The following is a 12,458-nucleotide window of genomic DNA, read 5'->3' as shown; positions in this document are numbered from 1 at the left end:
ATAAATACCTGTATCATCAAAAATTGTAGAGAGTGTGTATTAAGGGATGGTGTCAGTAGCAGTCAATTAACACTTCAATAGATGTTTTAGAAGATATAGAAAAAACTGTAGTATTCGCATGATATTTCTCAATTTTATGTGTTATAACAACATAATGCCCCCCCCCCCCCCCCCGCCAATTTGCCTTGATTTAATACTTTTAAACTTTGGAAACTGGACTTGGTTTACAAAGCCCTTCCCCCTTGATAACCCGTGAGCCCCCCCTGGAGGTCAATTCTAGCTACGGGCCTGCAAAGGCCTCATGCAAGAGCATAGTCAGTATGGCTCAGTCGATACCGATTCTGATGTGTATATATGTTCATTAGATTCTTCATTTTCATGTGCTCATGGAGAATGTGTTGTAACACGTAACCAAATGCACTTTTCAGGTTCGTGAATTCCAGCAGCTGTCAAGGCGATCAAACTCTCAGGGTTCGAGAAACAGTTCCTCTGGAACCTCTGGCAACCACCTGGCGACTGCTCAAAGTGAAGAGATTGGGGATGGGAAAATTCGTGTTGGGAAAATAATTTTTTTCCCAGACAATATCTTGGGGAAAGGCTGCGAGGGAACTTTTGTCTATCGGTAAGAACAATTTCATAAATTTTCTTATTTGTGTCTCATGGGATTACCATTACTAATATATTGATATTTCAACAATTTAAAATTACTTTGAGTTATTTAAAATCAATTTACTCAATTGCTGCTCAGGAGATCAAATCTGGTTGATTGAATCAATTGGTTTAATATTCCTAATTTTGTTCATATCAGTCAATGATCTAGAATTGTATGCATGATTTAACACGTAATAGGAAATATATAAAGCCCAGTGTTTCACATATTTTGAAGAAATAAATGGAAGAGGTGGAATTATATTTTAACTTTTTTTTTACAACTATTTTCCCATTCATATAATTAACGTAACGTTAGTGTGCAAACTAGAGTGCTTCAGGGAGAGGATTTCACTTAAGTATAAAATAATTCGCACAGATGACACTAGATAGCATTCAGAATTGAATGCTGCTTTGTTCAAGCGAATAACACTTGAATAGGCAAAACAAGCGTAATACGCTTAAAGACCAGTAGTACACATATAACCGTGTGGTAGTGAGTGGGTCCTCAAATAAGGATCGTGAAGTGAAAGACACAGTGAAATTTGAACTTAAACGAACATAGTCATCATCTCCATGTTAAAATGTAGTGTAGTCTACCAATTCACAATAATATGTGGAAATGAAATAAATGATCATGGGCTGAAACTATCAAGGTAGATATTTTACATATATGTGTGTACGATTGTTGTTGCATTAAAATGATTTACATTGTACCGTGCGTTCATTTCGATCTGCAGCCGAGAGATCGGGAGAAGCGTGGCGGGCGGCGCTGACGGAGATGCCGACATTTGCGGCCTGTAATGCCCGCTTATTTTTATAGACATATGCAGACATTTATATAAATATTACAAAACGATCACTAACCTGTGTTATAACACGCAAAAGTTCTTCTGTAATTCATCCAAGTTCTGCTCTTATATGCACAAATAAATACGCTTTAGAAACGATGTTAAGAGCCACAGATAATAAAACATTTTAATCATAGTTTTGACCAGTAACGTCCTGCTTAAGTTTATATCCTTGAAAGAGTTTTGTGCCGATGGGGATCGTTTGGAGGTTTTGAATGTGCAACACTGTATCAAGATTACGCTGTAGAAGAAACCGTTAAAAGTCAATAGTGTTCGTGAGCTTCCTTGCAATCCGAAATCTCCGAGCTCGAGTTTTTTGTTCCTTCGCGACTAGATGAAGACAGAGTTGTAAATATAGTGGCGAGCAATGTAAACCAAGAGCGTGTTAATTTCGTACTGTGCGCAAGAGTGTTATTCTTGGTTACTTGCAGTTACTTGTTTGTGTTATTGTAGTGTGTATGTGTGACGTGTCAGTGAGACGATTGGAATGCCAGCCGCAAGATTCACGTTAGAACAAAGATTTTTTTATGTATGACACGTACCTACGTGAAAACAAACTCGTGTCGAGACGTGTGTAGGTAATTTGTACAGAAATTCCCATGCGTTTCAACTCCACACAGAGATACGGTTAGACATCTTGTCCTTAAATTACGAGAAACTGTATCGTTAAATTTTAAAACACCTTAGCAAAAACGACGGATTCTAACCGAAGCAAAACTCGATGATATTGGTGCAGCGTTAGAACGTTCTCCAAACAGACCTCTACGCCGTGTTTCACAAGAGGTGGGCGTGTCAAAATCATCGGCACATACAGTCACTAAGCTACTAAAATTAAAACCATACTCTTATAACACAGGTTAGTGCTCGTTTTGCAATATTTATATAAATGTCTGCATATGTTCATAAAAATAAGTGGGCATTTCAGGCCGCAAATGTCGGCATCTCCGTCAGTGCCGCCCGCCACGCTTCTCCCGATCTCTCGGCTGCAGATCGAAATGGACGCACGGTATATGCGTAGCACACTTGAGGGTGAGACTGAAACAAGTATGAGCAAGTGCATTACTCTAGTGTAAAAAGTAGACTTGTACCTTTGCTAAAAATGTGCTGCTCATATTTTTAGATTTTCTTTGACTGACGAGAACATTATATCCAGCATTTGATGTTTATAAGATGCTGTAGCAAATTGTAAATTTCATTTACGTTTTTTTTCTATTGAAGAGGTGAATTTGACAGCCGTGCAGTTGCCGTGAAGAGACTGCTTCCAGAGTGTTTCACTTTTGCAGACCGTGAGGTTGATTTGCTTCGAGAATCAGATGAACATCCTAATGTTGTGAGGTACGTTCTGTATATAACTTTTTTTAGTCTTCAGTAAAACTATCATTGCATAAAGGCATGAAATATATTTAGCTTAGTTTTGCATTCTCGTGTGATACATACACATTAAAGCATAATTTTCAGTACTTGCATGCATTTTTTTCAATAAGAAATAAATATAGGAAACTTCTTTTAAAATTTGAACTTTTACTGGTTATCATTACTTTCTTCCCTATATAACAGTACCATTGCTGGAAATTTTGTATATACGTAGTCAGGCCATTGATATAAAAATTGAATAGGTTAACTTGCAAATCAAAGAATTGCAACCACTGAAGGAACAAAAGTACTTACTAATTAATTCTAAGGCGAATGTGCCTGAACAGGCAATTTGCAGAGATTTAAATTCTGAACACTCCTTATTCAAGAAAAATCAACTCCCTCATGGAATAGTGATAACATTGTTACTTTGTAATCGAGGGGTCCCAAGTTTGATCCATGGTGGAAGCACATAGTGTATAAATGTGACAACTCAAATCAAACTCGGGCCTTCCCTATGGTGCAGTGGTAGCATCGTCGCCTTGTAATCAAGAGGTACCGGGTTCGATACCTGGTGGAGGCACATAGTGGTTCGTATCCCACTTTAAACTGTAGGTCCAGTCCCGATTAGCCTTACTGTGCAAAAAGTGGACTTAAAACACCAAATCAATCAATCAAATCAAACTACCCAAAAAAAATCTTGAAATTTGGTGAGAAATTATGGTCATGAAGTTTTAATCTTTCAAGTGTAATTATTTTTACTGTAGTTAATCTAGTGAAATATTAATGAACTGAGGGTTATTTTTGTTATCGACTATCAAAATACTAATACAGGGTGTCTACCAGTCTGGAGAAGTCAGGGAATTTTATTTTTCTAGAAAAGTCAGGGAAATTTACTATTTTTCTGAAAAAAATTGTATTTTTGTTTCTGGGCCATACCAAAGCTAGTGACTTACTACTGGCATTTCAAGAAGGTGTAAAGGTATCAATTTGAAAAACATAGTGCAAATATCCATGGATGGACCAGCAGTTAACTGGAAATTTCTCGTCTTTTTCAAGGAAAACATGGCTATTAATGAGCCAGAAAGTACAACATTGCTGGAAATAGGAAGCTGCGGACTTCCTGTTCTTCATGGTGATTTCAAAAGCATCTTTTCAGAGTTCTGGTTGGAATGTAGTGGTATTCTTAAAATATTCCAGCTGAGAGAGGAGATTTCACAAGAATTACAGGATCAAATGTTTTTCCAAAAAAGTGTTGTCCAATTCGGTGGTTAGACAATGGAAGTGTGGTGGAAAGAGCACAGTGCCTTTTACCATTTCTGAAAACCTATGCTGACAGAGTATCTGGTACCAAGGAACAACCAAGGTGTGAAAGCTTTAAAACTATTAAGTCACAAGTGAGGAATCTTCTGTTACAGTCAGGCTAGCTTTCTTTTAGACTATTGCAACTGATATACTGCAGAACCCTTTCGTGTCAAGTTTCAGTCTGATTCACCAATGGTGCATTTCCTTTATGAACATTTGATCAAGCTACTGAAATCCCTTATGTCCAGGTTTATAAAGATGTCCATTCTGCTTGAAGCTGTAAGTTCTGAAGATCTTTTGAAACTAAATCTAACTGATCCAGATTGGTGGGTGTTCTGCAAAAGAAGTTGACATTGGATTTGCAACCCGAGCAGCATTTAGATCTGTGCAACTATCTGACGTTCAGGTGTTACATTTTTGTGATGATTGTCTGAAAATATTACAATGTTTGTGTAAGATGATATGTATAAGATCACCATTGATATAGGCTCACATATGGTGCAGCATGTCTCTCTCCAGCATCTGTTTTGGATGGAAAAGTAGGTGAAGACCAAGTAAATGTGGCATTACAAGTCCTAGTTGAAAAGCGCCATTTTTCTGGCCCTGCTGCAGATATATATACTGACTTATGTAGTAATGACGGTGTGATTGCAAGAATGAAAAAAAATTGACATTGCTGTTGATCGGCTGGATCAGATGTGGATGACAATTCTTGAAGACTGTAACAACAGTTCCTTTATACTCGAACAAGTGTTCTCGGGTTACCAGCCAGGTTAAATTGGAGTTGGCTTCCAACGTTTCGAGGGCATACATTGCTCTCACCTTCAGGGAATGTAGAAATTGAGACCAATGTAAGTTAATATACATGACTATAATGTGGCGGAGTTTGGATTCTGTCTTCCTATTGGCTCTCTCTGGATCCTTGGTGTTCTCATTGGCTGGTGTCTTGTTTTTACGGAGGAGTGGGTTCCAGGCATCACTGAGCTGGAGTCCCACGTCCCTGTTGAGATTGGTGCTTCCCCGTGATATGTCTATGGCTTCCTTTACCCGTCGGTCCCAGTAACCGGCACATTTGGATATTATTTTTGTGTCTGCAAATACAATTCTATGTTTCTCGGTGATGCTGTGTTCCGCAAGTCCTGACTTTTCAGGTTGGAATAATCGGATATTGCGTTGATGTTCATTCTGCCGCTGCTCAATGGTGCATCCCGTCTGGCCTATGTATAGAGTTCCACACTCAGGGTATTCGGTATACTCCTGGAATACAGAGCTCCAGGTCATCTTTGACTGAACGGAGTAGGGCCTTAGTTTTCAGTGGCAACCTGTGAATGGTCTTCACCCCGTGCCTGGCTAGAATCCTGCTTAATTTCCCGGGCTTCTGGTGAGCGCAGTTCCTCTGTAAATAAGCGATGCCTTGTGGATAATCTTGATGAGGACTCGCTTATTGCCCAACGGTGTGTACATGATGCAATTGTAAGTTATGTAGGGTTGAAACAGTCCCTATAACGAAATCTTTAATTCATGCAGCAAGGAATGCAAATGGAAAGTGGAAGGAAGCGCTGAAATGGAAGCATGATACAACAAAAACTCAGACGACTCATTTAGTAGAGGAATAGAAGTATATCAGAACTGAAAGAACCAAGTACAAAGAAAGCTAAAATCCTTGAGAGATCAGCAAAAGAAATCCAAGAATTTGATGAAAAGATGAAAGCATTAAAGAAGAAAATAGCGTAGGTGTGTTTTTCAAGTAATGTGTTCTTTTGCATTTATTTTAAAGGAAGAAAACTATTTTACAAAATTACATTCACTTTATAAACACATATTATTTTTCTTGTGACTACTGAATTGTTATGGAAATAAATTAACTCCAAAAAAAAAATGTAAAACAATTATTTTATAATGTATGGGTGGATCGGATGGCTATAAGGGATGAACGGAGGCCATCAATAATTTCACATAATGTGATAATGAAAGCTTGCTAGTATATTGGTAAATTCCCATAAATATACAGGTACAAGAGGATAAAGTATGCTTTGTGGTGAAAAGATTAATTGATGTACAGTTTACGGTTATAAACTTGAGTGTGACTAAATGTGATTTTTCATCTAAGTGCTCTGATTTTCTTTCATATATCACCTTTGACTGGGTGCCAAAACTTTGTGTTTGGGGCAAAGGCAGTTATTTTTTTCTTGGTAGATAAGGGATAGCATTAAGAGATCATGCTGGTGGAGCAAAAAGTAGGGGGATAATCCCCCCACACACTCCCCTAATCACTGCTACTGTACATACATGTTCATGTACATTAATTGCCCTAATGACTTGGTCTGAAAAACCTGGAAAAGTCAGGGAATTTATTTTCACAAAATAGTAGACACCCTGTAATAAGCTTTTTTCTTGAATTTCCTAATTTGAAATAAACAAGGCCAGTTCCAATAGCCATGGTAGCTCAGTCATTAGGGCATCTGACTACCATGCGAGAGACCTGTGTTCGATCCCCATCAGAGGAGAACCAGGATTTTTTTCCACCTGTTCAAGCAGCTCCAGTGCCCACCCAGCGTCGTATAAAGTGGATACCTAGAGGAAACTCTGGGGGGTAAAGGCAGCCAGGGACATGGTGCTGATACCACATCTCCTATTCGCCTTCATGGTGTGGTGGAAAGCACAGGGGAGCACTTTACTTTTTTGTTACTTTTTAGTTGCCATTCTTGCGATACTCATGCTATGTAACTAAAAAGATAAATTACTCCTAATGATAAAATTTTGAGTTTTTATTTGCCATGAAATGTGAGACATGAACTTTTATCTTAACAAGAGGTTATTTCCTTTGCAGATACTTTTGCATGGAGCAGGACAAACAGTTTCGGTACATTGCTCTAGAACTGTGTGCTGCAACTCTTCAAGACTATGTTGATAGAAAGTTTGATAGGAATGTAATAAAACCCCTTTCCATTCTTCACCAATCGACCTTAGGATTAGAACATTTGCACTCTCTTGATATTGGTAAGGCATTCTCTTATATCTGTTCGATTATTTTATGTGGACTCCCTGATGGAACAGTGGAAGCATTGTTGCCTTGTAATCAAGGGGTCATGGGTTCGATACCCGGTGGAGGCACATAGTGGTTCGGATCCCACTTTAAACTGTAGGTCCAGTCCCAATTAGCCTTACTGAGCATAAAGTGGACTTAAATCACCAACTCAATCAATCAATCAATTATTTTATGTTTGTTATATTTGTTATTTTCCTGTAGTTTACGGTTATTACAAGCATAAGAAAACAGTTTTTTCTTTGTGACGTTTGTGGGAAGCTTCGTTCATTGCAGAAGAACACTGGAATAAATTAAATAATGAAAATGGTAACATGGATCCAGTATGGAGTTTTCTTTTTCACAAATGGAGTAAGCCACCATCTTTAAAATTTAATGTAACAGAAAACATCAAGAGACTTTGTGAAAACAATGATGAATTTGAATTACCTAATCATATTTGGGATTCATAATTTAAAAAAATCTAAAATAAAAATAAAACTGACTGCTTTTTTCACAGTTAAGTTGCTATATTACAACAATGTAACATTGACAACATCCATTATATAACAGATTCTTTTTGTTTAAAAAATTACTAACCATTGTTATAACTGTATCTTTAGTCAAAATGAAAATAAATGTCTGATGAAAGGAGCGTGTGTTCTCCTGAAACGTCACAAAGAAAAAACTGTTTTCTTATGCTTGTAATAACCGTAAACTACAGGAAAATAATTCTATCATGCAAGCAATGTGTACATACAAGAAAAACTATTGGTATATTTGTGTCTGTGTCTGTAAATAATCAAATATTTTGTCTGTACTGAGTAGAACCAAATCTTTGCATTCACCTGTGCTAATAATGGCATATGGCTGTAAAATTTCAGACAATACAGGGTTGGACACGAAAAACTGGCCCTGCTGATCTTGTCCTCACTTTTTGGTCTCAAAGTATTATTTCTTCTACATTTGGCCATTCCACTCTTCTCCCCATCAGGCCACATCATGTCACCCCTCCCTACATAGCCGCACCTCTTTTTGTTTTTTTCCGGCACATTAATTTAGGAGAAAGTTAAGTTTCAGATCAAGTGAGATGAGGCAGGCCAGATTTTCGTACTCAGCCCTGTATTAGAAATCAGATATTTATATACTAACCTACCTCTCTTTTTGTTCGATAAATTTCAAATCTTTTCTTACATTTGGGTATTGATTGCATAACATATCCAGATGTTGGGCACACTGAGTTCTGCCCATTGTCATGACCATGGTGACATTACACTTCGTAATTAAAAATAAAAAGTTTTATATGAATATGCCATAATTAACCCCATAAAATTGTGTGTAATGCATAAAATGCGTAACAATATATGATTCTTTTATCACAGAAGCCATCAATACACAAAAAATTTTTAAAAGTCAATCCACAACTGTCTTTTAGCCACATTTACGTTGTACAAAAACATTTTGCTGAACGTTCATATAAAGCATGATATTTTGTTTAATGTTTCAAATATATTCACATGGACAAAGTTAATACCCAGTGTAAGTTTCATGTCGCTATTGCTTTTTGCACAAAAATTACGTATGTTCAAAGTTTCGGTTACATGACATTTTGAACACCCTGTAGTAGTGAAGAGGTTTTCTCGGGCAATCAGCCAGGTGATTTCCAGAAAGGCTTCCGAGCTTTCGAGAGCTAACGTCTCTCTCATCTTCAGGGATTGAAGTGCAGAGATAAGTCAGGGTGGAGTTATATGTATTTGATGTGGGAGGGGTCCGGTGAAGGTAGCTGGTCAATCAGATGGCATTTCTCCGATGTCCATGCTCCCAGTCGACTATCGCTAACCAGGCTGGGTCCAGTCCCTGTAGTAGTGGTGGTGGCAGTAAATATAAGATTAAACAATGTATAAGGGATTACAACCGTCAGCCGTGAGACAACAATGGATTTAAAAAATCCTTCAAACAATAACTCAAAAAGTAGCAGTCAACCTCACGTTTAACCTGAGTAAGGAGATTTCTAGTCCTCGAAGAGATGCATGATTCTTTAATTGTGTCTTTTTTTAATGTCCTCGCAGTTCATCGTGATGTGAAGCCACACAATGTCCTCCTGTCAATGCCGAATGCCAGAGGTGAGGTTAGAGCCATGATTTCGGACTTCGGCCTGTGCAAGAAGTTGAAAGTCGGGAGGATGTCCTTCTCAAGGCGATCAGGAGTCACCGGAACAGAGGGGTGGATTGCACCGGAAATGCTTAATGGGGAAATGAGAACGGTAAGTAACTGTGAAGGATTTGCGTTGCTTTGCAGAAATCTGCAGTTTTCCAAACATCTATCCTGTTCTAAAGCTCATGCATTGTTCTATTCTAAAGCAAATTTCAGAGTATTAGAGGCGAGGCAGACTTCTATCAGATGTTACATGAGTTTCTACGTGATACAACAATAAAAAAAATCAACCTTTGTTGAGTTCACCCTTAATATCGACAACGCCTCATACAGAAGGTTGTTCGCTTTATATCCGACCATTTTTGACAGGTACTTACCTTAAGAGATACCGCGCTGCCACCACCGATCATGTTCTATTGGATCCCCAGCATTGTGGTCTATCGCCCGGTATTGCAGTTTCCATTGCAGCAAGCTCCGGCGCCGGACAGGCATGGGAATTCTGTCCCACTCCTCCCTGCAAGCTTTCCATAGACCATCCAGGGTGTGCGGGCAGCGATGTTCAAGACGTCGTTCAACAGTCCAAATGCACAAAAATCCATTGGACTGGCATCTGGGCTTTTCACAGGAATGTCTTCAAACGGAAAGACACGAATTCCTAATTCCTGATAAAAACGTAGTGATGTTCTGGCGGTATGACTCGAAGCCTTGTCCATATGGATCATCACCTTCTTCGCGTCCATTCCATACAATTGTGGGATGTCTCTCCGATAGATAGGTGTCAGAATGGAGTCTTGGAAGTATCTGGCATTCACCTTCACGTTTTTGTCCACCTTGCGTATCATCAACTTACTCTCATATCAGAATCCCGTCACAACCATAAAGCCACGAGGGAAACTTTCCCTGCACTGACGAACAAAGTTGCTGCGCCCCTTGCCGTCATTGTCACGGTATGTGACACTTTGCTTCCAGCCCTTCTCCTGGTGGTTTTCGTGGGTGAATGTTTCGCAAGGAGAGCCTGTTGTGTGTAACGGGTCACAATAGCTTTCGCAGTAGTCACCACGAGTGTTTCACAATGCATACGTATGAAAACGTAGCATGGAAAAGGGCCATTACGTAACTCTCCCAATACTGGTTGATTTTCGGCGCCATTTGATAACATTCACTACCAACACTCACGCACCTACAAGGTCAGACACAACACTGCTCCCGCCAGCAGACCTTTAGTTCCAGCATGATACGCCAGGTGGCAGCACCGAATCGAAAATGGTCGGATATAAAGTGAACAACCTCTGTATTTATTAATTATAATGTAGACTTGAATTTTTTTCATGAAAAGATTCTCTCAGGTTATAGACCAGGTGTGTTGTGGAAAGGATTCCGAGCTTTCAAGAGCTAACGTTACTCACTTCTACCCTGAAGAGTGACGTTAGCTCTCGAAAGCTTGGAATCCTTTCCACAACACACCTGGTCGATAGTTCGAGAGAATCTTTTCATCGTATGGCACCAGGAAAGCTTCAAGAATTACTTTGAATTTTTTTGTCTGTTATCTCTGACATCCCTATTGAATTTTGAGATTTATTTTATCTGCACATATATATTAACTGTTTTTAAGATTATATCAGACATTTTTGGAGATTTGGGTTCCTGGGACTTTACTGCATGTGGAAACGTGTATACATTTTTGTCATGTTGAAAATAACATCACATTTCTGTTTAATAATCTTATGTATCGGAATCGGTTAAATATCGGCATCGGTATCGGTTCCAAAAATTATCGGTGAGTACATCGGCATCGGTAAATTTTCAGCTTCGTCACATCCCTAGTTTCATCATATCAGGAAAGATCTCTGCATTGTTGTATGTTTTCAATTATTAGCGTTATTATCCCTGCTGTAAAGAAAAAAGGAAGTGTTGCACACTTGTTGAAAAATGAAATATCTTTGTTCCGCTTCGATGGTTGAAGGTAAATATTCTCATTATAGTTTAATAAATTTTGATAACCTGTTATTTACACTCAGTTTCATTCCTTATGTTGTATGAAAAACAAAATAATTGTTCTTTTTTCATGAATATCTGGTTCCTGTAGATTCTTGTTTGTGCAGTATGTCTGTTTTGTGTTTCTAGACATGTGCTGTCGATATATTCTCTTTGGGCTGTGTTTTCTACTATGTCCTCACCTCAGGAAAACACCCATTTGGAGATGCTTTAAGGCGACAAGCAAACATTTTGAATGGAGAATTCAGGTATTTTTTCCCTTCATATATGTTGTCTAAAGTTTCATGTCTAAAAAAATCCATATTTTTTGTAATCATGCACAGTATGTAATCTTAGGGACATTTAACACCAAAGTCAGAAGCGAAATATATAATTTGGCACTTGTAGATTAACCAATCAAATGCAGGTTTGTGCAGCATATCACATCACAATCGTGTGAGTACTGCTATTCAGTGAATTACCATATTTACGCATGCTTGTACGTGTATAATGCACACCCTAGTTTTTTATGGGGAAAAGCTGCAAACAATTATATCTCGTATATAATGTGAAGTGCTATTCAGGTCCAAGAAATGGCTTCCTTAGTTGTAGGTCGTAAAGCTATTGCTATGCCAATCAAGAATTAATGACATCATACCTATTCAGTGAGTCACATTTTTCGGATTTGCAGTGCTCAGGAAGTTATTTTCTATTATTTCTCACCTGATACACATTCCATGGTCTCGGCATCCCAAAACGTTCCGTTAAAAATTATGGGGAATGGTCATTTCACTTTTATAGTGTTTTTTTTTTAAAAAAAAAATAATATTACTTAATAATCCAACCTGGTAATTTGTATTTGAGCCTGTTGATATATAATATAATATTAATATTGTTATACACAGTGACATAGTGGAAACATGTTGGCTGTCTGAATTATTCCGTGCATAATTCACACCAAAGTTTCTGGGAGCAAAAATTTTGGAAAAAAAGGTGTGCAATTTACACGTGTAAATACGGTATTAGTTTTGTATTCCTTTAAGTGTTGGTCAGTTGGTGGCGATTGGGTGCCAAAACTGGGTGGTCAAGAGCAGTTTACTTTGTCTTTGTAGAAAAGGCTTAGCATTAAGAGGCAATAGTATAGGGGG

The 12,458-nt window shown here is 38.2% G+C and overlaps 1 protein-coding gene across 1 annotated transcript in view; it reads left to right on the top strand.

Moving 5' to 3' along the window:
• The window catches only part of Ire1 (serine/threonine-protein kinase/endoribonuclease Ire1), a 73,786-nt gene that overhangs the window by 41,626 nt on the left and 19,702 nt on the right, over positions 1-12,458 (top strand). Inside the window, exons 10-14 of the mRNA XM_083125529.1 lie at positions 429-622; positions 2,718-2,834; positions 6,988-7,157; positions 9,252-9,445; positions 11,461-11,579. Of these exons, the coding sequence (XP_082981655.1) occupies positions 429-622; positions 2,718-2,834; positions 6,988-7,157; positions 9,252-9,445; positions 11,461-11,579 (794 nt within the window). The remainder of the gene's footprint in view (positions 1-428; positions 623-2,717; positions 2,835-6,987; positions 7,158-9,251; positions 9,446-11,460; positions 11,580-12,458) is intronic.

This window comes from Lepisma saccharinum, chromosome 7, assembly GCF_977018435.1.
Source record: "Lepisma saccharinum chromosome 7, izLepSacc3.1, whole genome shotgun sequence".
Lineage (NCBI taxonomy): Eukaryota > Metazoa > Arthropoda > Insecta > Zygentoma > Lepismatidae > Lepisma > Lepisma saccharinum.
The sequence above is the reverse complement of the archived record's forward strand: the minus strand, read 5'-3'. Positions and strand labels throughout refer to the sequence as shown.